Source organism: Hydra viridissima, unplaced genomic scaffold, assembly GCF_058129835.1.
Source record: "Hydra viridissima isolate aposymbiotic clone 2 unplaced genomic scaffold, HvirCarnegie_v1 scaffold_6, whole genome shotgun sequence".
NCBI lineage: Eukaryota > Metazoa > Cnidaria > Hydrozoa > Anthoathecata > Hydridae > Hydra > Hydra viridissima.
In genome coordinates this window covers 9272736-9300114 of record NW_028324305.1, presented here as the reverse complement: position 1 = coordinate 9300114, position 27379 = coordinate 9272736, and the positions used below count along the sequence as shown (strand labels likewise).

The 27379-nt window shown below is 30.4% G+C and overlaps 4 protein-coding genes across 8 annotated transcripts; 2 read left to right on the top strand and 2 right to left on the bottom strand.

Moving 5' to 3' along the window:
* Nucleotides 1-285: 285 nt before the first annotated feature.
* On the bottom strand, nt 286-11323 carry LOC149886932 (uncharacterized). 4 transcript variants are annotated; one of them, XM_090090763.1, is made up of 7 exons: nt 11036-11323; nt 7928-8143; nt 6607-7635; nt 6119-6449; nt 5175-5390; nt 4142-5048; nt 286-1804 (listed from the first exon to the last, which is right to left on the bottom strand). In XM_090090763.1, exons 1-7 carry the CDS (start codon nt 11187-11189, stop codon nt 1763-1765), a joined length of 2895 nt encoding a protein of 964 aa, XP_089946889.1. In that variant the 5' UTR covers nt 11190-11323; the 3' UTR covers nt 286-1762. The 4 variants fall into 4 exon arrangements, 3 of the variants coding, with proteins under 3 accessions (XP_089946889.1, XP_089946891.1, XP_089946890.1); XR_016453443.1 differs by lacking the exon at nt 4142-5048 and having other exon boundaries at nt 6003-6449; nt 11036-11320; XM_090090765.1 differs by lacking the exon at nt 4142-5048 and having other exon boundaries at nt 11036-11318.
* Nucleotides 11324-15144: 3821 nt separating this feature from the next.
* LOC145182954 (uncharacterized) lies at nt 15145-17449 on the bottom strand. The gene is made up of 5 exons (XM_090090823.1): nt 17134-17449; nt 16810-16941; nt 16549-16653; nt 16146-16333; nt 15145-15717 (listed from the first exon to the last, which is right to left on the bottom strand). Exons 1-5 carry the CDS (start codon nt 17203-17205, stop codon nt 15693-15695), a joined length of 522 nt encoding a protein of 173 aa, XP_089946949.1. The 5' UTR covers nt 17206-17449; the 3' UTR covers nt 15145-15692.
* Nucleotides 17450-17549: 100 nt separating this feature from the next.
* LOC149886930 (uncharacterized) lies at nt 17550-25105 on the top strand. 2 transcript variants are annotated; one of them, XM_090090820.1, is made up of 9 exons: nt 17550-17933; nt 21900-22161; nt 22450-22561; nt 22808-22891; nt 23019-23045; nt 23157-23383; nt 23558-23775; nt 24353-24512; nt 24935-25105. In XM_090090820.1, exons 2-9 carry the CDS (start codon nt 21930-21932, stop codon nt 25090-25092), a joined length of 1218 nt encoding a protein of 405 aa, XP_089946946.1. In that variant the 5' UTR covers nt 17550-17933; nt 21900-21929; the 3' UTR covers nt 25093-25105. The 2 variants fall into 2 exon arrangements, with proteins under 2 accessions (XP_089946946.1, XP_089946947.1); XM_090090821.1 differs by lacking the exons at nt 17550-17933; nt 23019-23045 and having other exon boundaries at nt 19464-22161.
* Nucleotides 19466-21654, top strand: LOC149886931 (uncharacterized). Its single transcript, XM_090090819.1, has one exon. The coding sequence runs from the start codon at nt 19466-19468 to the stop codon at nt 21596-21598; it is 2133 nt and encodes a 710-aa protein (XP_089946945.1). The 3' UTR covers nt 21599-21654.
* Nucleotides 25106-27379: the final 2274 nt, after the last annotated feature.

Below are 27379 nucleotides of genomic sequence, written 5' to 3'. Positions count from 1 at the left end.
TATCACAAAATTCTTTCTCCTCTTAAAAATCCTCTTTAAATCTCTTAAAAATTCTTTTCTCTTAAAATCCTCTTTAAATCTCTTCCTCTAACAAAAACTCCAACATCCTAGATTCTTTCTTTTTTTTTTTTTTCGAGCTTTTATAGTTTTTGCTTGTTTTCCAGTTGCGATATCTTTTCATTTATTTACAGTATTGGACAAAACATTTGCAACCAAATAATGCTAATTTATTTTCTTCATATAAAAGTGCTGCATTTTTTCAATTTAGAGAAATAACTATGTAACTTTTTAGAGACAAAGTTCTTCAAGTTTTATTTATCACAAAGTTCATTATTTGTACACGAAAGTTAATAAATTAATCAAAAGTATTAAAAAAAGTTGATTTCCTTCTGGACAAAACAAGTGCAACTCGACAAAATATTTACCAAGCTGTATTTCGCTATCAATATTTCGTGGCGAATCTTTTGTTGTCAATCACAGCCTTGCATCTTCGAGGGATAGATTCGATCAGGTGATCAAAGAAACTTTGTGGAATCGCTGCCCAGGCCTTTTGGATTTGTTCAAACAGTTGATCCTTATTACGAACACCTTCACGATTAATTCTGCGGTTGACGATCTCCCACAGGTTCTCGATAGGGTTGAGATCCGGATATTGAGGCGGCCAATCCATCACCGATAGGTAGTTGTCTTGAAACCACTGCTTGACTACTTTTGCAGTGTGTTTCGGATCGTTGTCTTGCTGAAAAACCCATTTTATTGGCATATTCCATTCAGCATGAGGTAACAACATCTTTCAGGATATTTTTATACATGAAACGGTCCATTATTCCATCGTTTCGATGTATTGGACCTAGACCGTTAGCAGAAAAACACCCCCAGACCATTACATTGCCTCGACCATGCTTCACGGTCTTATGAGAGTAACGTAAATCGAGGCGTTTTCCGGCCGGTCGACGTACACGGCAAATGCCATCGCTCCCAATGAGGTTGAACTTCGATTCATCACTGAACAGGACAGTTCGCCATTTCTGCACACTCCAGTCAATATGAGATGTAGCAAACAGGAGTCTTTTCTTCTGGTCTTTTAGTGAAATCAGCGGTTTCTTTGCAGGGCGTCGATAAAACAATCCGGCTTTAACAGCACGTCGTCTGATTGTTCGGTCCGATACAGGCAGCTCTAATTGTTTTTGTATCTCGACTGATGATATCCAGGGATCCTTCTTGACGGATCTGACGATCATAGAACCCTCTCTAGAAGTGGTGGAACGCGGTCTTCCACCTTTGTTATCTGCTGCCAACTTCCCCGTAGAACGATATTTGGAACATAGTCTTGATACGGTCCATTTTTTCACGCGATATTTATCACAAATACCTTTTTTGTGACATTCCACTTACGTAATCGCCAATAATTTTCTTTCTTAGTTCCAATCCAAGACTGTCGGGAGCCATTTTTGCACTTGAAGTCATAAAAATAATAAAAATAAATAATCACGCTTCTCAAGACTTACCGTGTTACATTTACCTTGTGATGATACAATAATGCTCTGTGGAACACAACGTCTAGGTTGGATGTCATCGGCCAGAGTGAATGTTTATTGCTTAAAAACAATGTTACTTGACAGTGTAAAAAAAACTCAATGTATTAAAACCAAATAGAAATAACATTATAGTTTACCTTTTATAAATATTACCCGTAAACAAAATTATTCTTATCTTAATTGTTTTGAATGGAATTTCATGTCACAAACTGTCAGTAGGCAAACTAAACCAAAGTATTGATGCAAGGTAGAAGAACGCGGTAGAACTAAAGAAATAAAAAAATAATATAAAAAGTAGATATGTAAAATTGATAAATGACATGATAAAATATATAAACAGTAAAATATGTTTCTACCAGCTTCGGATGACTAAAGCAAAACTAAATAACTAATATATATATATATATATATATATATATATATATATATATATATATATATATATATATATATATATATATATATATATATATATATATATCCATTTCTTTCTCTTTTCCAATGACCTGTGGGGTTTCACAACCTTTTATGCTTGGTCCAGCATTATTTCTTTTTTCTTCTATATCGATAATCTTCTGGACAATTAAATAAAAATCTAAAGTGGCTATATTTGCTAATGATCTTGCCTTTAAGCATTGTCGCATCCTTTCACATTCATTATCATATATAACTCTAAACACTGTTCTTACTCTAAACACAGTTATAACTCTGAACACCATTATAACTCTAAAAACTATTCTAACTCATCTAATCATTCTAGTAAAGGTTTCATCTAGTTATTTTATTATACTAAAATTTACATTAACAAATATACAGTATTGTGAAAAAGTTAAGAACCACTAAATAAAAAAAAATATTTTTTTCAAATAAATCTAATTAATTCTTATTCTATAGATAATAAAATAGTCTTTTTTTTTCAAACATATTAAATATAGCATGAGAAAAAAGAAAAATTTTTTTTTTTTGAAAATAAGTTAATAGAACCTATAAAAAATAAGGAGTAAATATTATGTGTTAATTTTTTTTTATATTTTTTTTGTGAAAAAGTTAAGAACCACAAAGAATTTTTGGTGCGAAATGCGGCGGAAACGTCTTTTTAAATTTATTTTTCCCTTTTTTTTTAAATATTCTATTAATGACCTGAGTTATTACCAAAGAACCAATAAAAACATTTGAAAAAAATTAATTTTTTTTAAATACTTTTAAAAAAAGTATTTAATTTCAAACAAAAAAATATTCTTTCCTTTTGAAAAAATGAGCAGAAAAGCTATTACCTATGAAGATCGTGTAAAAGTGGTGCATTTTCACCAGGAAGGTAAATCCGCTCGCGAAATTGGAAGAATAGTAAAGCGATCACATAGTTCGGTGCTAAAAATCATCAAAAGATTCAAAGAGACGAAATCTTACGTTGATCGCCATCGTTCTGGAAGACCGCGTTTGACGACACCCAGTGATGATCGCCTTTTAATCAGGTTGGCAAAGAAAAATCGAACCATGCCGTCGCATGAATTAAGAAGGGAATGGAAGCTTTCAAATGGACGTCAAGCATCGGCATCACTTGTGCGTAGGAAACTATTAGCTAACAATATGTTATGGAAAAAAGCTGTTCTAAAACCGCGACTTACCAAACTACATATAAAAAAGCGAAAAAAATTTTGCCAAAGCGTCAAAGAATGGACTAAACAAAAATGGAGGACAGTAATGTTCAGTGATGAGATGAATATCGAGGTTGATAACCGAAAAAACCGAATTATGATTCGCAGGCAGCCTTCAGAAAAATATAATCACGATTGTATCGTTCAAAGAACAAAACAAGGTAGCGGGTCGGTAGGAATATGGTGCTGCATGACATATTATGGTCTCGGTATGTTTAAATTATTTGATGGTCGACTCAACTCTAGTTATTATGTCGATATTTTAAATAACAACTTGTTACCGTCAATTGATGCACTTGAGCAAAGCGTTCCGTTCATTTTTCAGCAAGACAATGCACCATGTCACAGGGCTAAAATTGTCTCTGAATGGTTCGAAAGTAAAAATATTGAGCGTCTAACTTGGCCACCAAATAGCCCAGATCTAAATTGCATTGAAAATCTTTGGAGTTGGCTTGATAAAGAGATTGCCAAGAAAGCACCAAGGAGCCTTGAGGAGTTGCGCAATATTTTACCAGCAATACTTGGAAATGTTCCCAAACATATTTTAGAGAATTTAATAGACTCAATGCCAAATCGTATAAATGAGTGCTTAAAAATTCATGGTAAATTACGCGGTATTAGGTAAAAATTATCGTTTCTTGTTCTGTGGTTCTTAACTTTTTCACAATTTTTTTAAAATAAAAATTACCTATAAAACTTTAAATACATTTTTTATATTTGTTCAAAAGTTTTTATCACTATTATTATTTTTTATTTTGTTTGTCTATTTTCTAAAATTTATTATTATTTTTTTTTTTACCAGAAAAATATATTCGGTTAAAAAGAAATTTAAAAATAAAAATAAATTACGATTTGTTTTTTTTGTGGTTCTTAACTTTTTCACAATACTGTAGAATAGTTGAAAGAATCTGAAAAGGTTTTCTACAAACATTTAATGCATTTGTAAACCTTGGGCAGATTTGCCTTGTACTCTGCAAACATTGATTCGGTTAGACCTATACAAGAAGAATGAAACCATTCTTTACAATTTAAACACTGAATCATTGAGTCTGTCGATTTAAAAATGCTACGACACACACAATACAAAGAGTATTTTGAGGTACGAACTACATTTTTTCTAACAGTTCTATAGCTATCAACAGGGAACTGTGTTATTCTGTAATTTTCAAGACATGTCAGCAAATGTTGGCGCATCAAGTCCTCCCTGTATATAAAGTTACAAGGATCTTTTCCTAAACACAGAGTAACACAATTTGCTATTGCATAAAAGCCACACAAAAGATCTTTCTGACGGGCTATATTGCTTATGTTAAGCTCTATTTCAACAGACTGTAAGCAGGCAAATTTAGAAATTGAGTAAATGCAGTCTTTACTAGGAATGAGTTGCAGACTACAATAAATGTTGATTTGACTATCTTTACAATGGTGGTTAGAGGCAGTTACCCAATGTCCTTTTGTTGAATCATTAAAAATTTGAACAAAAGCCCTGCTAGAAGCATTACATTGACCAGCAAAGCACAGAATCGGGTCTTCAAGACCTTTAATATCTGGAAACTGGCGCTTACATAATAACATTGCTGCAAAAATAACTTTATCATTGAGAAGCCCCATTGGATTTAAAATAAGGCTTCGATCAGCATTGGTGAGATTCAAATTTTCAAATTGAAGCCATGTCACATCTGCAGTAGCTATTGAATTTGTATCATCACAAATTAAAATAGGTGTTTCTAGTGCAGTTTCTAGTGTAGTTGGTTTCATATCTGAATTCAAAACTGATGATAAAAATGGAAAATTCGATAGAGAATCTTCAGGCGTTGAGACACAGTTGTCATCAAATTTCACTCTCTTTTGCACCCTTTTTAATACACATAAAATAATAGAATAGTAGAAATGTAGATAACATTGTTTACACTATAATAGAAGATAAAAAAAAAGATGGATAACACCTGAAAATTTAAAATGCAAACAAATAGTTATTTACATTTCATTTTGAGATAACGGAATCTCTGTATTTAAACTTGCTGGAGCGGAAAGGTTACCAACATGCGAAGATTGAGACACTGAGTCGACACTTTGATTCATACTCAAATCATTTAAATTTCTCATGTCAAGATTGACAGTTGCATCTGGTGCAGGGATGAAACTTAAATCGCCTTTTCTTGGCATCTTACAGCCTGATTTTTTGTCACCTTTTTTACTAAAAATAATAAAAATTTTAAAAACTGACATTCCTATTGTAAATAAGATGTTTCCTTATTGCATTCCTATTTCTGGGATACAACCCGAAAGACAAATCGGTCTATTATTTGAGAATTTAAGTCACCTCTTCCTCTTATATATCTATAAACATATACAAGCATATGTAAATAAATAAATAAATAAATATATATATATATATTTACATATGCTTGTATAATTACATAATAATTTATTTATATATGCAAACATATATGTATATATATATATATATATGTTTGCATACATAAATTATTATATAACTATAAATTTAAAGATGTATAGGACAACTATATGTATTAAAAATAATATCAGAGCTCCAGGTTATAACTCCTAGTGACCTTATAGTTTTGCCAGGGTCACTAAACCTTCATAATTAGCTAGGACTTTGATCACTTACTTTTTAATCAAATTAGTTATTAAGATAAATCACATTTGTTTGAAACATATATAACCCAAAATGTCATCAAGGATTAGAATTTATACTTGAATATATATTTTCAACTACTAAAATTGTACTCGGAGATGCCAAATATTAAATATTTATTTAAATTTTTACCCCATTCATCCAGACCTTATTTAGACTGCCTCATGTGTAATAATATTGTAGATTCTTTACTCATTTTCCTAAAATTTCCCCATTTAATAGGATTATTCTTTTATTAGGACCCTCAAAGTGATTTAATGTACCGTGAGTTACGCCGCAATTTGGTCAAATTTATGATTTTTCGTTCATTGCATTCAACTCCAATGCTGCGTTTAACAGCTAGTATATGACAACACAATGTTGAAGAAGGACACGTGCAGTTTTCCTTTGGATACAGCTTCACAACATGCGCATTTCCATCAGGTGCAGAGACTGTAAAAACTTTAAGACTTGGAATATGTACAACATTAAATGAGTTAGAAAGCACACATATTGATGGAGGTATGAGTTGCTGCATTGGTATATTGGCAGCTGTTTGCAGCTCTGCAATAACAAGCTCTGGACTCTCTACTTTTGGTATGTCATCTGTGTTATCTAAAACATTTAAATTTTCAATTTAAAATATCATTATTAAGTTGTGAGTATATCGCATTTTTGTAAATATTTACTAAATAATTCTAAAATAAAAGGAGAAAATAATTAAAAATAAGATTTTAAACAAACAAGTTGTTATATATTAAATGCGACATACTGATTAGGAGACTGCTGTCAATGAGAGTGTAGGGTCCAAAACCACTACAACTCCGCTTAATTTCTGTCAAATAGAAGGTCTGAAGGCGATGCATTGCAACAACCATTGAATCAACAGGTGCTTCTTTCCAATCCTGAAACTTTTTAATGACAGCATTTAATGATTCCGATACATTATTTGTGATTAAATTATCTGTTAAACCAACAAATCTGAGGTGACCAATGTAAGATATTAAAATACGTGAGTGTAAGTGGTCAGAAAAATAAATAGAGAATGCTTCACTCCAAGAAGGTCTTAATGTATCAATTTTAACTTTTAAACAGATCTCATTTTCACATCTGAGAAGTTCCTGCATTTGAGATTTGTAAACAATTATTTCTGCATGAGAAGCACTGTGTTTTTTTAACCAAACCTCAATATCAGACAAAATGTGATTGGAGCAAGATACCAGATTCCATTTTGGTAATACTTTTTTTATTGCTTTGCTAATCCCACTCTCACCGTCTGTTACAATCACAACCTCATTTAGAACTGGTAATTTTTTTTTTAAAGATTTGAAGAAACTTTTATGCACAGTATCAAACTTTCTGTCATGTAAAACAAATGCTACAGGCATGCAAGGCTTCTCAACAAAACAACTTATTTTAGCCACTAGAATTGATAAATAAAAATCTCCTAAATTAAATGTTGTATCATACGAAAAAAAAGTTTGAGAGCACATGACAAGTTGACTGATTAAATTTTGCATTCCAAACAAAACCGTTAAGTCAGGATAAGTGGATATGGACCACACAAAGCCTGGAATCATATATGCCAGTTCATGTAAAGTTAAAAAAGATTCAGTGCCTAGTTTCATACTAGCGGCTTTTACACTATGCACGTACTTAAACTGTCTTGAATTTCTTGGTTTAAATTGGATCTGGCTATCCTTGCGATCGAGAAGAAGGTCCTTGTAACTGTGGGAATCAGTAATAGCATCTCGCACAGAAGAAGCTGTTGGTAAGAACTTGATTGGTTTTCTGGAATTACCTAAAATATATATACATGTACACACACACACACACACACACACACACACACACACACACATATATGTGTATGTGTGCATACACTGACGTATGAAGGTCATAAAAACAGGGGAAGGGGGGGGCTGAACCAGGCAAAGTTTGGAATGAAAAAGAGAGGGGGCTACACAACATGAATTTTAATTAAATATATTATTAAAAGATTTTATTTAAAGTAGGTTTTATTTAGTAGTAAATTTACGTAAAACTTTTAAAAGAAAAACAAAAACCATTATCAAAATGCAAGATATATTTACCATGAGGAACTAAAACTGCAAGGTTGTGGTTACCGATGTAATGGATAACAACAAGATCTGTCTGACTCAGATCACAGTACACAAACTTCTGGAAATCATTTGAAATTCCTGTTGGTGTAACTGTGGCAAAATGGATCTTTGTGTAAAGTGGCAAAGCCCGAGGAATTTTACTGGACCCATTTTGCTTCCACCTATACCCATCTGCCCGCCAATCGTCTAAAAAATAATAATAATAATAATATATATTTATATATACACACACATATACATTGCATATACAATAAACAACGACAATATTTACATGCAACATCACTTGGCAACAAATAAGGAGAATTTAAACTTTTGTGCGAACTAAAAAGAGCATGGTCTAACAACTCATCAATTGTATAGTTAGTAGGTTCCACAGTATAAAATAAAAATAGATATGGCAGGCAAAAAGGTAGAAATTGCTGGAATTATTGGAATTGCTTTATACATGGAGAACAACTTCAAATCATATAAATTAAGTGACAGTAATCAGGACAACCAAAATTGTTGAGTAAAAAGAGCAAAAATATAAGCAAACAAACAAAGTTCAAAACATGCAGAGGTAATAATAAAAAATACAGCTGAGAACAAACCAAGTTTATACCGAGGTACGAATTCCTTATAAACAAAACAGAAAATTTATGGAACATATTCAGGGTGTTAGCTAGCCTAATCATTAGCCAAATGGTACAGAGTATACTGTAGAATTCCCAATGGGTTTAAAGTTTCCAAAATTCAATACCTCTTTTTTTTTTTTTTTTAGTAGTAGTAGTAGTAGTAGTAGTAGTAGTAGTAGTAGTAGTAGTGGTAGTGGTAGTGGTAGTGGTAGTGGTAGTGGTAGTGGTAGTAGTAGTATAGTAGTAGTAGCAATCTTAGTTGGCCTCATTTTACGATTTGCCTAGCTCTGGCGCTACGAATTTTACCCTCATGTTACAATATTTTGCCTGCGTAACAATATTAAGTTACACAGAATGTTCTCATCTTACGAATCTGCCCTTATGTCACAAAATGTGCATAGCATGAGGGCAAAAACTGCACTCATGTTAAGCTACATAGTAACATCAGGGCATTTGTCATAAAACATATTTATTTTAAAATAAACAATTAAGCAAGCAAATTGGTCAATTTAAACATGGCAAAGTTTGATGTACTAGTGGAACGATTAAGATTGATATAGTAATAAATTTAGATTGATAATATAGTTAGAACAATAACATATTAATAAATAATATTTATGTTGAACATATATGCAATAATATCTAAAATAAATTGAATAATGATATTGACAATATGTTAATTAATTAAGATTGATAATAAAGTTAACTAATACCTTAATCTAACTTTATTATCAGCAATAAACACAAATTTATTGCTACCTAGGTAGTAATTAATCTGTGTTTATTGTTAAACCAACAATGTTACTGAACTTTTTGTTGACTAATCATACTAATTAATAATACCTTTGAGGTCCTCATTGATGTAAGTTCTATGTTTTTTTGGTACTATAATTAATAGAGATTTACAGAGATAAGGAATAGAATCAGGAGTAATAAAGTAGCATGCATAGTAAAGAGATACAATCTTAGCAGATGGTTAAGATCAGAAGTAAGATTTGATCCTAGAAGACAAAGGGTAGATGACTCATTCAGTACATTACTGTTCATAAATATAGGAAGATCTAGATTTTTGCGATAAGGATTCCCCGAATTTAGTCTTATCTGAGTTAAAGATAATTCTCTATCAAAAAAAAGAAAAAATATTATAATTTTATTTTCATTGCAAAATTATAAGTTTAATTTTATAAAAAAGTTTTAAAAAGTTATAACTTTGAAAATATGTCTCACCCATTTTAGGGCTAGATGTTTGGGTTACATGAGGGCTTCGAACCGGGATTATAGATATATTCCTGTTTATCATAAAATATATTCCTGGCTAACACCCCAACATTGCCACAAGTCAACAAATGTAAACAGTTTCAAGAGCAAATTAGACAAGTATTTAGCATTAAAAAAATTAACTTAATGAGTTTTAATAGTAATAAAAATTTTTAATACTAATAAATAGTATAAAAAATTTAAACAAAAATTACTTTTGGTCTTAAGTCTTCTAAGTAGTTTTTGTTTAAATTTTTTATTCTTTTTATTTGTATATACCTATATTATCAAAAGTGAGTTGTTAAAGTGAGTTTCTAATTCACTTGCTGTTAACACATAGCTATGTGTTAACAGCGAGTGAATTAGAAACTCACTTTATATACTACTACTAAATTATATTTTATATACTACTACTAAATTATATATACTACTACTAAATTATATATACTACTAATAAATTATAATTATAATAATAATACACGTTTTATATACTACTACTAAATTATAATAATATTTTTAATAATATAGCAGTTACTATAATGTTATAATTTATGATTATTTTTAAGCAAGTACAATGAAAGCACATTGGTGCTCACATTTTAAAATCATAACACAGATACTTTTAAACAGCATGTATAAAAAAGGTCATTTAAAAATCTGTAGATTATTTTCTATAGTATGCCTTACACTGACATAATATAAATTAGACACAAGCATGTAAGTTTGCTATGGAGCCATTTTACAATAATAAATAAATCTTCAAATAAATTATAATAGGAAAAACAATTTTTAGCTTCAAAAAAATGTTGAATATTAAATGACATCTTGAAAATATTCAATATAATATTAAATGACATTTAGAAGTCCTTTCATATTTATTAATAAGATATCTTGCTTTACTGAAGCATAGCCTTAAGTAAACGATAAACTATGCCTAATTAAAGTTAGATTTTACTTTAAACATATTAAAAGAAACAAAGCTATATACAGTCTTGTAGACTACATGTAGGCTACAGTCTACATTGTAGATTACAGGTATAACTTCTTTAAATGTGTTTAAAGTCTAACTTTACTTTAGGCATCGTAATTGATTTTTACTAGTATAATCCAAAAACTATGCTATTTACTACATTATACTATTTTAGTATACAAATATATTTAAAAAATACAAATACTATACAAGTGCACTGAAATATTGCTTCCTAACCTTTTCCATCATTCACTTGAATGACATAAACCTCGCCTGCCTTAGGATTGTTGAGTGCAGTTGCTCTGTCTTCATTATTGCTCTTGGCGATTAGATTTGCTACAACCTCTATTTTAAGGTGCTTTATGCAACCTGTCAAAACTGGCACAGCCATTTATTAAAAAGTAATCATAAAAAACTTAGCAATATGTTTGTTCAGGTTGAACTCGTTTGCAGAAATTTAACTATTAGAAGTGCCGTGTCACTTGAATGATCCGCCCCGCTGATCCGCTCCGCCCCGCCGTTTGTACCTACTCAAGAAAAGTTACGCTTGCTATGAGCTGCTTTAACTTTGGCATAACTTTAAAATCAATAAATAATAAGAATAGCGTTGTATTTTTATGATACATATGAAGTTCTATTGTCAGATTGATATGTTATTAGGGCTCTTAACATATGTAAACTATATATATTATAGCAAGGGTAACAATAATCACAGATATTAACAAAAAATAACTGCATCATAATGACATAACATCTTATTAAGTTGTATTATTATATATGTTAGGCTTAATATATCTTATATTGTAGGAAACTATTCAAACTTTCCCTGAGACACTAAGGAGTCACTGTTTTTTTTATGAACTTGATAATATTTTTTCCATATGACTGTGAATCATACAATTTATAAACTACACTCACCTTTTGTACAGTTTTACAACCGCGTCATTTTAACACATTGAATACATTAAGACACTACATGCTTAACAACTATGTACATTAACATCCACACACATTTAACACTTTACATACTTTAACACCTACACACACGCTAATTGCATTTTGAAGACGTTATTCACGACAGTATATAATGATATAGCATCTTATATGACATGATGTATTGTCATATTATTAGTATCACATAATATAACATCTTTTTAATTTAACAATATATATATATATATATATATATATATATATATATATATATATATATATATATATATATATATATATATATATAATGTTACATTATAAAGATGTTATATTATGTATAATATCTTTATAAGATATTATACATAATATCTGTTAATACCTGTTTGTAAACATAACTGCACCAGTCTCTGTACAACAATATAACATCTTTTAAAGATGTAATGTTATTGTTGTTAAATATATGTTCTTCTTCACAACTTTTTTTTAAAAAGGTATGTGTCTTATTTGGTGTTATGATCATAGTTCATATCTTTGTTTTAACAGCTTTATAAATAATTTAGTCAAAATGGATATTCCAATTATTCTAACTGCACATGGTCAAGATCATCTTTGGCGTGAGACTCAACGTGTTGCTTTAAGCAATTACTCTGATGTGGAATGTATTCAAAAATTTCGTTTACCAAAAAATAATATAAGAGATATTGTCAACACTTTACACAATGATTTGTCACCAATCACATTGAGAAGCAACCCAATATCTTCAGAAGCAAAAGTACTAATAGTGCTAAGGTTTTTGTCAACTGGGAGTTTTCTAGCAGTTATTGGTAAGAATTATTAGTCAATTCAAAAAAAAATTAGCTACAATCTTATGATTTTTTTATTGTTAAATATGCTTGTTATTGATGGATTGTTACAAATGGAGCTTAAAGGCGGTGCTTTATACAGGGTTTTTAAACCCTGCAATACATAGCAAACCTTGAGGTAGCAAAATTTGCAAGATATTTGTTGTTGTAAAACTTTTAGCTTTTTAGTAAAAATAATGTTTTAATTTGCATAAACAAAATCTTCAGGATAACCTGGAAAGATTATGTAGAAGTTCAGGGAGTTTCAAAAGTTAAACTTGGGGGGAAATGTTCTTTACTCATGGAAAACTTAGAGAAAAACTTTTAAAATTGGAATGGCAACCCTGTTTAAAGACTAATCATGTTCGCTTATTTAAAAATAACTTTATTCTTTTTTCAGTTTATCAATTGTTATGAAGTAAAATTAAATATCTTTTTTCTTTATATTTAAATATGACGCTTCATTATTATATAGCAAAAATCAAACAAACCCTAATTTTTTTAAACTTAACATAATAGATTGTGTTAAAAGATTAATTTTTACACTGCACCCTTCTACTGTTCCTATAATGTGATTTTATATTTTGCAGATTTTTCAAATTATTTGGAGTTTAACCTTGTCAAAGTTCACTTTTCTCTTTTTTAACTAACTTGCTTTTGTTTAATTGAATATAATGGTCAATATGCATATTTCGTTCACATGTTGTTTCATGTAAATTTAGGTGACACCTCTCATGTAAGCCAGTCAAGCTGTAGTTGCATTCTTCATCAGTTTTGCAAATATTTTGTTCATCACTATCATCACCTTGTCAGATGGTATGATAGTCCAGAGGAGATGACTGAAACAAAGAGAAAGTACTTTCAATCATTTGGAGTTAAAGGTCTTCTTGGAGTAATAGATGGTACAATGATACAAATCAAAGGAGTTACTGGGGCTGATGAACCAGCATACATTTGCAGGTTAACTCATCTTTTTATTTTGATACCTGATCCTTTTGATTTGATACCTGATCATTTTGATTATATTGTTTTAAGTCATTAGTCAAAAGTTTAAAGTGTGCACTGCTTGGCCTACTTACACAGGCATAGTTTACATGAGAAATTAAAAATTGCTTTTATTTCACAAATTTATTCTGTCTATGTATGTTTGCATACAATGCATACAAGCTTCAAAAAAAATATTTCTGTTCTGCTATTCTTTATAAAAAGATTATTTACTATTTCCTTTTTTTTTAGATGCTAATGCTTTTTTAAGCTGTATTTTACTTCACATTGTTAAGTTATTATAAAGCGCTTCATGTTGTTAATAATATGTAAAAAAATTATTTAATTTACAAAGAGAAAATACTTCAATTTCACAAAGTGCGACATGTTTATTACTAAAATTGAAGTTTTTTTTAATATTTTAAATAGCACATCATAGTTCTTTAAAGTTTGAAAACATCAAGTTATTTAACGTAAGTGCTAAACTTAAAAAACAATATAATATAAGGTCATATAGTTTATAATAAAAGGTCACATAAAAAAACAATGTTTTGTTTTGGCTAAAGGTGACCAGTTGTTCTAACATGATGCCAATGTTTCCCGAAAAAGGTTTTTGCTGCTCTTTGATTTAAAACATTTTAACATCTTGATGATTTTTAACTTCTTTTTTTTTAGAAAAGGATATCCTGCTTTCTTGAATTGTCAAGTTGTCATTGATGCTGATGGAAAGTTTAGAGATGTTGTTGCAAAGTATCCTGGATCGTGCCATGACACCTTTATTTTTTCTAATTCTGCATTAAAACAGACGTTAGAAAATGATCCAAATGCAGGCTTCCTTTTTGCAGACTCAGGATACGGGATGTCACCAGTCATGATCACACCGTTTAATCATCCAACTACACCAGACGAAATATATTTTAATAAAGTTCACCGTCAGGTACGTAGTGATGTAGAGCGAGCCATTGGACGTCTCAAAAACCGTTGGAGGTGTTTGCACAAAAGTGGTGGAACACTTCAGTACACCCCAACAACTTGCTGCAACATATTTTTTACTTGCATTTTACTGGAAAACTTTTGCATTTCCTTAGGACTAAAAATTCCAGATGACACTAACTTTGAGGACAATGATGAAGATTATGTGCAACCTGAACTAACTCAAACCAACCAAATTCGACTTGGTATTTTAAGAAGGACACAAATTAAAAACTATGTGTTTGCAAATCAAAGGCAATGATTTATTGTAAAAATGTTGCATGGATGCCCGCAGAATATTTTGTTTTAGATATGACATTTTTTAGGCATATAAACTTAAGTATGTTCATACTTATATCAAATGAGATTGATATGCAAATATAAAGAAGTGATTGGAGTCTCAGAACAAGAATACACCAAAAAGTTTACCCCACTACACCAAATGTCATGGAAATGGGTTAATAAGATAGCATTAACATACTAAAGTGCAGAGTTTGCACATTGCCTGAAAGTGTCATATCGGAAACATCAAAAAATCATGCAGGCCCCCATAAAGTGTTGTAGTTTTCGTATACAGTTTTTCAATTTTTTAGATTTCAATGATAGAAGTAAATATTTATGGCAAGTTTAATTGTATATTAAATGAAAAAAGTTACAAGTTCTTTATAATATAATTGTAGATCAGATTAAGCAATTCTGAACCCCTCTTTTCCTCTTTTTTTTATATGAAATTGAATGTAAGGTTTGCAAAATTGCTTCATATTATTGCATATATCGTTTTGGTAGTTAAAAACCTTAAATAATGTGCTAATTTTTTAAGCAAAAAATGTGTATATATCTTGCTTTATCTAGTTACGTGCAAATTTATTTTCTGTTAATAATAACTTATAAGTTCAGTTCTTTATTTTCTGCGTCAGCCGCAGCAATCTTTTCCAGTGAACAAGCAATTCTTTTAGCGGAGTTGGCAAAACTTTCTGTTGAGGTTGCAATGCGAGTCAATGTTTCAGCAATACTTTTAAAGAGGAGGTTTTCGCTTGGAATAGAACGGCTGAGAACAGTGGCTATACTCTGTTAGGCTGCAGCAATTTCCTCACCAATTTTTGACATGTTAGCCATATATTCATCCACATTGGATGACGACAGCTTTCTACTAGTAGTTTTTCTCACCGGTTTTTTATATCGGTGATCCTATAAAGTATTGTTAAATTAGATAAGAAAAAGGCCTTAACGCACAGTAAAAAAAAATGACTTTTTAGTAAATATACAAACAAATAAATTTTGCTTATTAAAATTGAGACATAATTAGAATAAGAAGGCAAAATAAATGAGCTATCTCTAAACCAACTAAAATCCTAAGAAACTCTTAATGGTTGAACTTTTGATTTGTTAATCGTTTATTTCATTTTTACAAACCAAAACCAAAATAAATTTCTTTAGCCAAGAAATTTTAAAAGAAAAAAAAACATTTTTTCATTTAAATATTTTATTTTCAATTTGTTTTTTGTTAAAAAAGAATACAACGTTCTTTAATATTGTTTCACACACCCTAAAAGCATTTTCGATATTTTTTTCTCTGAACATAAAAACTAAAGTCAACTTATTTCTGTAAAATGTACCTTTTTTTTAATAACGGGATTTCAGAAGCAGTTTCATGTTGTAATATCAACAAAGGATCTGCAGTTGGTGAAGAACCTGCCAGATGAACTTCTGTTGTTGAAGTATCAGGCGGAGTCAATAACTGAGAAGACTGCGATGAAGAAAATGAAGCCATTGAAGATAAAGATCGTCGCAAAGGAATTTTTCTCTTTGTAAAAGTTTGATTCTTTAAACATTTACATTTTTTTTTTTTTTTTTTTTTGAACAAAATAATAAAAATTTAATCACTTTTATATTGAACAAAAGAGGAAACAATGAAAAAAAATAATAACAAATATCAACACAAGAATATAATGCTCAATATTAATTTCTACAAATAATGACTACTAATATTTGTGCTCTTTGTAAAAAAAAAATATTTACCTTGACAAAGTCTTCTTTCTCATCAAGCTGTGAAATATGTGTTTTGCTATATTCATTAAAACACTCCACCTTAAGTATTTCAGGCACAGTTTTGCTATTGGTCATCTAAGATAATATGACATAAAACAACTTCTTTAATAAAAAGCTATACATGTTCACATGTTAACTTAAAGTGCAAGGTTAAGATATAGATCAAAATGTTTACAATTGCTGTTTTGTACATTTAGTGTGTGAAGATAATTCTTTGCAGAATAACTTTACCTTAATTAACTGATTGTTCATTTTTTCTACGGGTTGCAGAACAAAATTCCCCGTTATCATATCAAAGTTAGCTTCTTCATCGTGATCTATTCTGCAGTGCTTTTGTTGAGTGTCAATTCCTCCTGGAATTCCCTGAAATAAAGAACAGCAATTTTTATAAATCTGTATCAAAACTTTTATAAACATAGACCTAACGGTTGGATATAAAAATTAAAGTTTAAAAAAATCATTATTTTCATTTGTAACGATTCTTCCGAAACCTGCTTTACTTAATAAAAAAGGTAAATGTATGAGGGTAAAATTTTAAAATATGTATCAATATACCATGTAGGAAACTTTTGGCATTTTGTTGACCAATTCTTGATCAATCAAGTTCAGTTCTTCACCACTTCCCATGCCTCCTCCTGTCTTACACAAACTAGAGGTAATACGAGCTGCTTTTGCCTTGCTGTCTGACTTTAGATCTGATAATTTCTTTTTACATTGTTGCACTGTTCTATCAGAACCAATTGAAGAAACATGATCAGCAATTTTGGACCATATGCCATCTTTTTTTAGTTTTGAAATCCCTGGAAAAAAAAATCAAATATATACATTTACAAAACATGCACTACCCAGCAAACCACGACACTCGGGTCCCGCGCCGTATTTGTCTGGGCTGGTGTGGGTTGCCCAGCCTGGGTTCAGTGAGGTTTTTATGTGGGTTTCAATGCGGGACCCGTGTTGATATCCCAAACGATAATGCATTATGACGCAAATAAACAACAACTTCATTTCATTTTTCTTAAACAATTATTAGCGACTGAAAGCAATTTTAAATGTTGTGAATTTAGTTTGTGTTCTTACATATAGATTTATTTATAGGAAACTTTTTATAATACTTTCTATTTTTGTATAAATTATGTATTCACTATAATAATCATTGTATACGAATTAAATTCTTTTTAGAATCTGTCAGATAATCTGATAAAAGATGTTTACAATTTGTAATCGAACATTCGTGTTTCACCAAATATATCTGATTATAATCTGTTGTATGTGTCATCAGATAACCATAATCATCTAATGAAACATGCAACAGATTATCTGATGCAACACAAATGAATAATGTTTGATCAATTCAGGTATGAAACAGAAATGTATATATCATTTCTCTCTCTCTTCTCTCTCTCTCTCTCTCTCTCTCTCTCTCTCTCTCTCTCTCTCTCTCTCTCTCTCTCTCTCTCTCTCTCTCCCTCTCTCTCTCTCTCTCTCTCTCTCTCTCTCTCTCTCTATATATATATATATATATATATATATATATATATATAATAATAATAATAATAATAATAATAATAATTAGAGATTAAAGTGCCATTATTTACAACAATCACAATAGTGATGAAGTAATTCAGAAGCACTAAAACAAGTTAGCTATGAGTTTGAAAAAGCGTTTATAAAAAGTTCATATTTTAGTCTTTTTTTAAATGTTTCTAAAGAGGTTGAGTTTCGCGTGTTCATAGATAAACCATTCCAAATTCGAGGTGCAGTCATACAAAAAGAATTTGAGCCCAGAGAAGTTTTTTGCTGACGACGTGTAAGTTGACAACTGTCTAATGACCTAGTATTATGTTTTGAAGTTCGGATTTCTAGGAGTTCAAATAGATATGCTGGAGATTTAGATAATAAAATTTTATATGTGATAACTGATATCTTATAGATTATTCTTTGATTTATTGGCAACCAGTGAAGAGATTTCAGCAATATTTCTGAATTTAAATGAATAGCAGAATTGAAAATGATTCGAGATAAGCTATTTTGAATTCGTTGGAGTTTTTTAATATTTTTTTGATTAGTACCAGATAAAAGACTGTTACAATAGTCAAGCTGAGAGTTAACAATGCCACATGCAATTGTATTTGCAGCTTCTTTAGTCAGACACGGCCGAATGTGGCGTAGTGCTCGAATATGGTAATTGCAGGATTTAATAGTGTTGTTGTTGGATTTAATAGTGTTGTAATATATATATATATATATATATATATATATTTATATATTTATATATATATATATATTATATATATATATATATATATATATATATATATATATATATATATATATATATATATATATATATATATATATATATATAAATAGTAGTTAAGACATGTCATTAATGTCTCAATTACTGTAATTTGTCAAACATTTGGAATATGTTGACACTATTGTAAGCCATTACTTAATAAATTCTTTAGAAGTGTTAGTTTCTGTATTTTTATATTTTTAATGGGACTGTTATTATTTTATAGGTTTTTTTGTTTTTACTGTTTTTCAAAAAAAACTGAATTTTTTTGCCTATAATTAGATATTAATTCCAATTTTTTATTTAATAAACATTCTTGGATTTGCTTGTGTCAATATTTTCTTTCAGGCATAGTATACATCTTTTGGAAATATCATTATATGCAGGTGCTGTTTTAAGAATAGACCAGTTCAATATAAAATCATTAATTTCTTAATCTTTCAATTCCTGTATGTGTTTTGATAGCATAGTGTGTTTTAAATACTTTTGTTTTTAAAAGAATTGTGGGGTGTTCTTTTGTTTTTTATTTATGCTATATTTTTTTAAACAGCAGTTCTAATCAGAAAATATTAAGTTAAGTTAAACTTTATAATGGCAACATCTAATGATGATTTCAAGTTGTGTTCAGATAGAACAAAACGAAGAAGAATTAATTCAAAGGTTTCAATAATACTTACAGAGCTAAGTATAAAAAATGAGAATTGTGCCAGTATTTCCATGTTAGATAGAACTGTGGATGATATAAGTTTTAGTAAATCAAGAAAAAAATTTGATCAGAATGCAAATGTTCATGAAAAGCAAAATGAATCTACAACTATTTTTGATAGGTTAAATTCTCAAAGCGAGTTTTCAGAAAAGTTTTCTGATAGTATTGATAATAAATCTGATGTTGATTTTGATTATAGTAGGGATGATTGGAAAACTGATAAAATTGATGAAAAGAAAAAAAGTGATGATGTCAACGATAATTATAACTGCAATGACTGTACACTAAAAAGTAAGTTGCGAGATTGGGCAATAACTTACAGTGTATCACACTCAGCTTTAAAAAGTTTATTGCACATATTGAGTCCATTACACTCCAATCTTTCTAATGACTCAAGAACTCTTTTAAGCACTCAGCGAACTGTAGATATTAAGTATATTGCTGGTGGAGAATATTATTACTTTGGGGTGCAGTATTGGTTGCTTAATATTTTAAAATTAAATCAGCCTGATTCTATAATTGACCTTTTGCATATTCATATTAATATTGATGGTATACCACTGTTTAATAGCAATTCAATTTCTCTTTGGCCAATTCTTGGTTCACTGAAAGAGTGTCCATTAAGTGGACCTTTTCCCATTGCAATTTACAGTAGTACGAAAAAACCTACACCTCTTAATGAATATCTGAATGATTTTGTTTCAGAAATGAAGAGTTTAAAGCAGCATGGTTTTCTATTTAATGGTAAAACTTACATAGTGAAGATTGATGCTGTAATATGTGATGCACCAGCAAGGGCTTTTATTAAATGTATTAGGCCTCACTCTGCTTATAACTCATGTGAGAGATGCATGCAGCGTGGCAAATGGTGTAACAAAGTAACACTGCCCAATTTAGAAGCACCACCAATTACAGACCTAACCTTTACTGAGCGTCATTATTCTGACCATCATGTAGGTTCTTCACCATTGGAGCAGTTAGGTTGTGGTATGGTTACAGAATTTCCTTTGGAATATATGCATCTTGTGTGTTTAGGTGTGATGCGCAGGCTTTTATTTCAATGGATTCATGGACCACGTGGGGATTGTAAGCTATCTCAGTTACAATTATCTATGATATCTAACAACTTAGCAATTATACATAAACACATCCCCAGAGAGTTCTCAAGAAAACCACGATCTCTTTTAGAATATAAAAAATGGAAAGCTACTGAATTAAGACAATTTTTATTGTACACTGGGCCTGTTGTCTTAAAAACTATTTTAAAAGACACAATATATTCAAACTTCCTTGATTTGTCTGTTGCCATACGGATATTGCTGAGCCCAAATTTATTGTCAAAAAATATTGCCTATGCTGAACAACTCTTAAAATACTTTGTGTTTTCATTTTCTAAGTTGTATGGTGAAAATCAACTTGTATATAATATTCACTCTTTAATACATTTGCCCAGTGATGCCAAACATTATGGTGTTCTTGATAACGTATCTGCGTTTCAATATGAAAGTTACCTTGGGAGATTGAAAAAATTAGTTCATAAGCCTCAAAATCCAACTGGTCAAATAGTACGCCGAATTATTGAAGGGCACTGCAACATCAATGACAACACTTCCAATAAGAAAGAGCCAATGTTGAAGAGAATTCATTTAGATGGTCCTATACCTGTTGATTATCGTTCTTATTTTCAGTTCAAACAATACCATGGACCTAGGTATTTTATCTCCACATCCATTGGAGACAATTGCTTTCAGATTGAAAGTAAGTTAGGAATTGTAAAGAATATTTTGCACAATTCTACCTTTGCTGAACCCAATAATGCTTTAGTTGTGTTTGAAGAATTTGAAGATGCTGAACTATTTTTTTCAGATCCAGTTAGTTCAATTTCACTTTCAATATATTTTGTGACCAAGCTTACTGGAATTAGACAAACTTTTCCTGTTGCTAGTTTGCTGACAAAGTATCTTCTACTTCCATTTAAACAAGGATTTGTTGCTTTACCACAGTTGCATTTATCTTAACTTTTAAAATATTTTTTTCAAGTCAATTTAAAATTTCTATAGTTTAAAAAAGAAAATGATTTATTACTTATACAACTTTAATATTACACTTTCTTTTGGTGGTGCTTTGAGTGGTTTTTTTTGTTTAGAATTTGTGAATGTACAAGTTGTTACTCCATAGATAAATAAATATTAAAAAAATTTTACTTTGATAAGTTTAGTTGCAATATTAATTTGTAATATTTTTATTTGATTATAAAAAATTTAAAGAATGGTGAGTATTATGACTACATGACTATTAATATTGATTACTAAATTTCAGCTGATGCAGTTTTGATTTTACTATACTAAAATGTATGCAATTGTTGAATATGTTGAGACTAAAGAGATTGATTTTTTGCCAATGAAGTGGATGGTTGATGGAAATAAACAGAATGTTAAAAGTTTAATTAAAGATAAAACTGCATTAAATTTTTATTATCCACCAGTAAAAGCAGCAAGTAAAGTGTCAAATGCCAAAAAAATATGCGGTAACCCTGAAGAACACTGGCTTTTATACAAAGTGCGAATTCTTGGAACTGCAAGTTAGTACTATTGTTGTTTTTAGAGATCCTTCTCTGAAATCCTGTCTTTCTCTCTTAATAAGATTTTTAGAGCTCCTTAAGGGACTCTGAATTAGTCATTAAAAAAATGGTTTTGCAATGGTAGAAAGGAGAGCACTCTTTTCTCCCATTTCTAAAACATTTAGAGCACTCATGTTTGCAAAGAAAAAATAATTGTTTAGAGCATAACACTTAGCTATTGATGTGTAAAACATTTCACGGACATTGCATGTAATCAATGAAATGTACACAAAATATAATTTGTTCTAGACACTCTTAAAAGCGCAAATGAAAAAACAAAACAGGCTGAAGACACATCTAATGTTGACTATGACACAGATGATTATAATAACTGTAGAAATTTGGAAACACAAAAGATTAGGTTAGAGAATTCCAGTATAATTTGTTTCACTCATGTTCAGAGTTAAAATAAATGTAAATATATATTAATTTTTTAAATTTAAATTTAACTGTAGAAAAATTGTTTTCTGATTTACAGATCATTTTAGGATTTTTCATTCAAATTATTTTTAGCTTGCTGTCTATTGTTTCAATAATAAAATCAATTAATAAAATTTTTTAGTTTAATTTATAATATTTAAAAATAATAATTGTCTCTTTTGTTTAGAAAAAGAAAACATTCTTTTGACTATGAAAATGATGTTGCTGATGATGAAATTGAAGACTCTTATCAAGAAAACAGATTGATTACGTAAAAAAATTAAATCTATAAAGTTCTAAATTGTTTATCTAAGATCATGAGACACCAAAAAATTATAAATAAATAAAATAGTATTAATAGAATGGTTTTTGTTATTTTTATCACTTCATATTTTCAGATATGAAGGTTTTTTAGAAGATGGCAGGTGTGGTTCTTGGTTCTTTAATAGATGGATTGCCGTAGTAATAGTTTTAAATGTGAATATTGTTGGTAAATCTAGTACATTTATATCTATTTTGTTATCTTGTTGTTTCAGAAATACAAGCATCTCTATGGTTACAAAACCAACACCACCTCAACACTTAAGGGCAATACAATCAAGCTCACGCTCATCTTTGTCTCAAAATGTGCCTGTATTAAAACACCTACCACAATCCAGTACCTCTGATCACCAGCCTAATGTAATACAACCTGATATGTTACCCAGTCATTCAAAAAATATAATGGAAACATCAGCTCAGGTGTTAAATTCAATAAACTCAAGTAAGCTTGTTTTTTAAAGTTGCTGAGTTCCATGATTATTAATTTAAAAAAAAAAAATTGAAGTAATTGAAATTATTGAAATAGTGAGATTATAACTTAGATTTTGAAATTGAGTTTTTGACTATTGTATAGAAAATTGTAGAGTATAAAACCAAATTTTTAAATATGATTTAGCTGTTCTTATGCAGAAGTTATTAACAACTCTTGAAGAAATAAAAGAAACTCAAAAGACTCATTCTGTAATGCTACAATCTATTATGCGACAAATAAATACACCTCAGTTGGAAAATGATAATGAGTTGCCAAATGACATTCACTTTCCCCTTTCTAATATCAAAGATATTAATGATTTGGAGGAGCATCTAAAAGATCAATCAATAAAGAGAACACTGGTGAGTATTTTATTTTCCATGTTTAACAATATTATTTTTCATAACTTCATGGTTTATTTTATGTTTTATGAAATAAATAAGTGATGTTTAAACTAAATGTTTTATAATTATACCCTAATCCATGTCCTGGTCGTGATGTTAAACTGATCCTATATTGGCCCAGGTGAGGTTCTTTAGCTGTGGTAAGGTACTTAGTTAATTTAGCTGTGGAGATGGAAAGCTTTGAGGTTAAACCCCCAATTTTAATGAGGAGTTTGTAAATCTAGGCTGAAGGGCCACTGTAGTTATGGGGGCCACTCATTTTTTATTAACAGTCTCTCAACTCTTAATTTTGACACACAAGCCTTGTCACAAAATTGCTGCATGGAGAAACAAAATGAGTGTGGTTCTTCCTGAGGTGGAGAGTGGTGGAATTGAAACGCAAACCTTGTATTTACAAGGTGGATGCTCTACCACTACTCCACCTATACTTAAAAGCCTTCGAAAAACGTTCCATTAGCAAATGTAATTGGCTGTAAAAGAGTAAATACATAATTCAATCATTTACTAATTTAATTCAACTTGATACTTTTTTCAGACTTGTATTGTATCCAATATTGGTGGAAGCTCATTAAATGATGCCATTAAAAGAATGATGAAATTCATTCTCTCTAATAACCTTGGAAGACTGTGTAATCTTTCTGGGCAATCTGGAAAAGTTTGTTTTTCCAAACTGGAAATATTTGAAGTTGTCTGTGGTATGTTATGCTATTCATATAATAATCTTGAGACGTGTAATTTAAAAAATGTTTTTTCTGTGAGTTTTGTCTTGTGAAATTTTTTTAATAAAGTTTGTGTATTAATACACAAACTTTTTTAAAAAAATTTCATACCAGCAACTGCGGTATGGAAATTTTCAGCACTTAATCTAAACGGTCAAATCAAAACGTGTGTGTGTGTGTGTGTCTGTGTCTGTGTCTGTGTCTGTGTATATATATATGTAATTCTTCTTTTGTGCGTTTAGGTGCAGTTAAAAGAAATGCATTAACGATATATATATATATATATATATATATATATATATATATATATATATATATATATATATATATATATATATATATATATATATATATATATATATATATATATATATGTAATTCTTCTTTTGTGCGTTTAGGTGCAGTTAAAAGAAATGCATTAACGACTAATGCAACCCAAAAAGAGATCGAAGGCGAATTGCGCAGGTGGTTCGCTAACGCCCGAGACCGGGGCCAAGACAGCCGAAAAAAAAAAGTATCTGTAACATCTTCAGATTCTTTATTATCAGAAATATAGTTAGAATTCAATATATATTCGACTATTAATTAAAGTATAAAGTATGCGAGGTTTACTAAGTTTCAAATACATTTGAGGATTGCCATGCGGTGATACTCATGCGTGTGGTCATACAGGTCGTAGATTGGTCCCAAGATGCACAAGTTAAGCTTAACAAACGGTCTCTGTGGGTCACATCCCAAGCAGTTCCCATGCGGGCTCCTTCCAAAAATAATCCCTTGCGGTTCCCGTGCGGGCCCCCTGGACAAAACCTTGTGGGTCCCGACTGGGATTCCCGTGCGGGACCCATACTTTAACTAACGTGGGACCCGTGTGGGTCCCGACTTGTTTGGCTGGCTGGGTACCTATTATTTGAAGAAGCATTTAATACTCATATTACCATATTCAACCAGCAAATTAACTTAAATCTTGATACAATGTAATATTTTTTTAAATTGGTTATTTAAACCGCCTGTAGTAACATTCAATTAAATCATGCTTAGATTTTCTGAATTCAAAAAATGAAAACAATGTCGAAATAATAATAAAGTTAAGCAAAATTTACAGCAAAACGTCTGATAAAAGAAGTTAGTTGGTGCAACATTGAAAGCAAGTGTTACTGTTAATTCTAATTCAAAAATTATAAAAATATAGTTAAAAATAAGTTTAATGCAGAAATTATATGTTTAAGTTTAAATTTATTAAGTTTGAAATGAAGTAATAGCATTAAAAAATAATACCTTGAGAAAATTTATCATCTAAAGTTTCTTTATTCTCATTGTATGCTTGTACCAAAACAAGCAACTGTTCGTGAGTCCAATTTTCAGATCGTTTTTTTAAACCTTTTGACAATTCTGACACTAAAAAAAGTTCATATTTTTTGAAAATATAAACCAAAATAAAGTGTAGTTTGAATAATAGAAGAATAAAAGAAGATATTTAAATTTTAATCTGAAAATTGACTAACTTGCAAGTTTTACTTAAATTTAACTGAAACAACTGCAGTTTTAAACTAAAAGTTGCAAAACTTTAAGTTTTATTTTTATCTATTGAACATTTATTGAGAGTACTTATATATATAAAATTTTTGAAGCCGTTAATGATGATAAACTACATCCTAAAATCTTAACAACGAACATAGCTAAAAACTGTTATAACAGTATAATATATTGGTAATAGCAGTTTTTTAGTACCTTTTAAGTACTTTTTAAAAACATAAAAAACCTAATTATTAGATTTTAAATAGTACATGATATTATTACTAGTAACAACTTATTAATAAAATACTTTTCGAAACATATTTTATTATTATTTAAGAAAACAATTCAAGTATTTTACCTTTATTTTATAAATCAATTTCTATTATTTAAAAACTTTTAACTATTGGGTTGAGGAATAATTCATGAGCGTTTTTTTCAAATTTATTTTAAACAAAAAAACTACAACGATTTAATCAATAATATACTCTCCGTTGTTGTTTACGACTTCCTCCCATCGTTCAATAAGTTTTTCGATGCCTCGGCGATAGAAATCTCCCGGTCTTGACTCAAAGAATTCGTCCAACCAAGCCCTCAATTCCACGTCATTATTGAACGATACACCGCGCAAAGCGTTCGAAAGCGATCGAAACAGATGAAAATCTGACGGCGCCAAGTCTGGAGAGTATGAAGGATGAGGCAGCACTTCCCATTCGAGTTCTTGAATCGCGGCTTTGGTCATATTGGCGATGTGAGGACGGGCGTTGTCGTGTTGCAGAAGAACGCCATTTCGCCTATTTGGTCTTTTTTGCTGAATTGCTTCGTTGAGTCGGTGCAGTTGTTAAACGTAGAGCTCCGCGTTGACTGTTTGGTTGCGCTCAAGCAGTTCGTAATGAATTATGCCTTCCCAATCCCACCATACACACAACATGATCTTTCGAGGATGAAGGTCTTTTTTTGCTCGCGGAGTCGCTTGTTTTTTGGGGCTGAGCCATTCTTTTCGCTGCTTCATATTGACGTAAAGGCACCATTTTTCTTCGCCAGTGACAATGCGGTAAAGAAAAACGCTGTTTGTGACCATGTGTTGAGCGATGACGAGCGAGCAAACCGGCGGCGATTGTGGAACGTTGATTTTTGTTGGTTTCGCTCAAAGTGTGTGGCACCCAAGCGCCGAGTTTCTGAACCTTGCCCATTGAGTGAAGGTGGTTCACCACAGTTTTTTGATCACAATCCATCTGCTCCGCCAATTCTCTGGTCGTTTGACGTGGATTTTCGTGAAGAAGTTGATTCAATCGCTCTTCGTCGAACTCAATTGGTCGACCGGTGTGTGA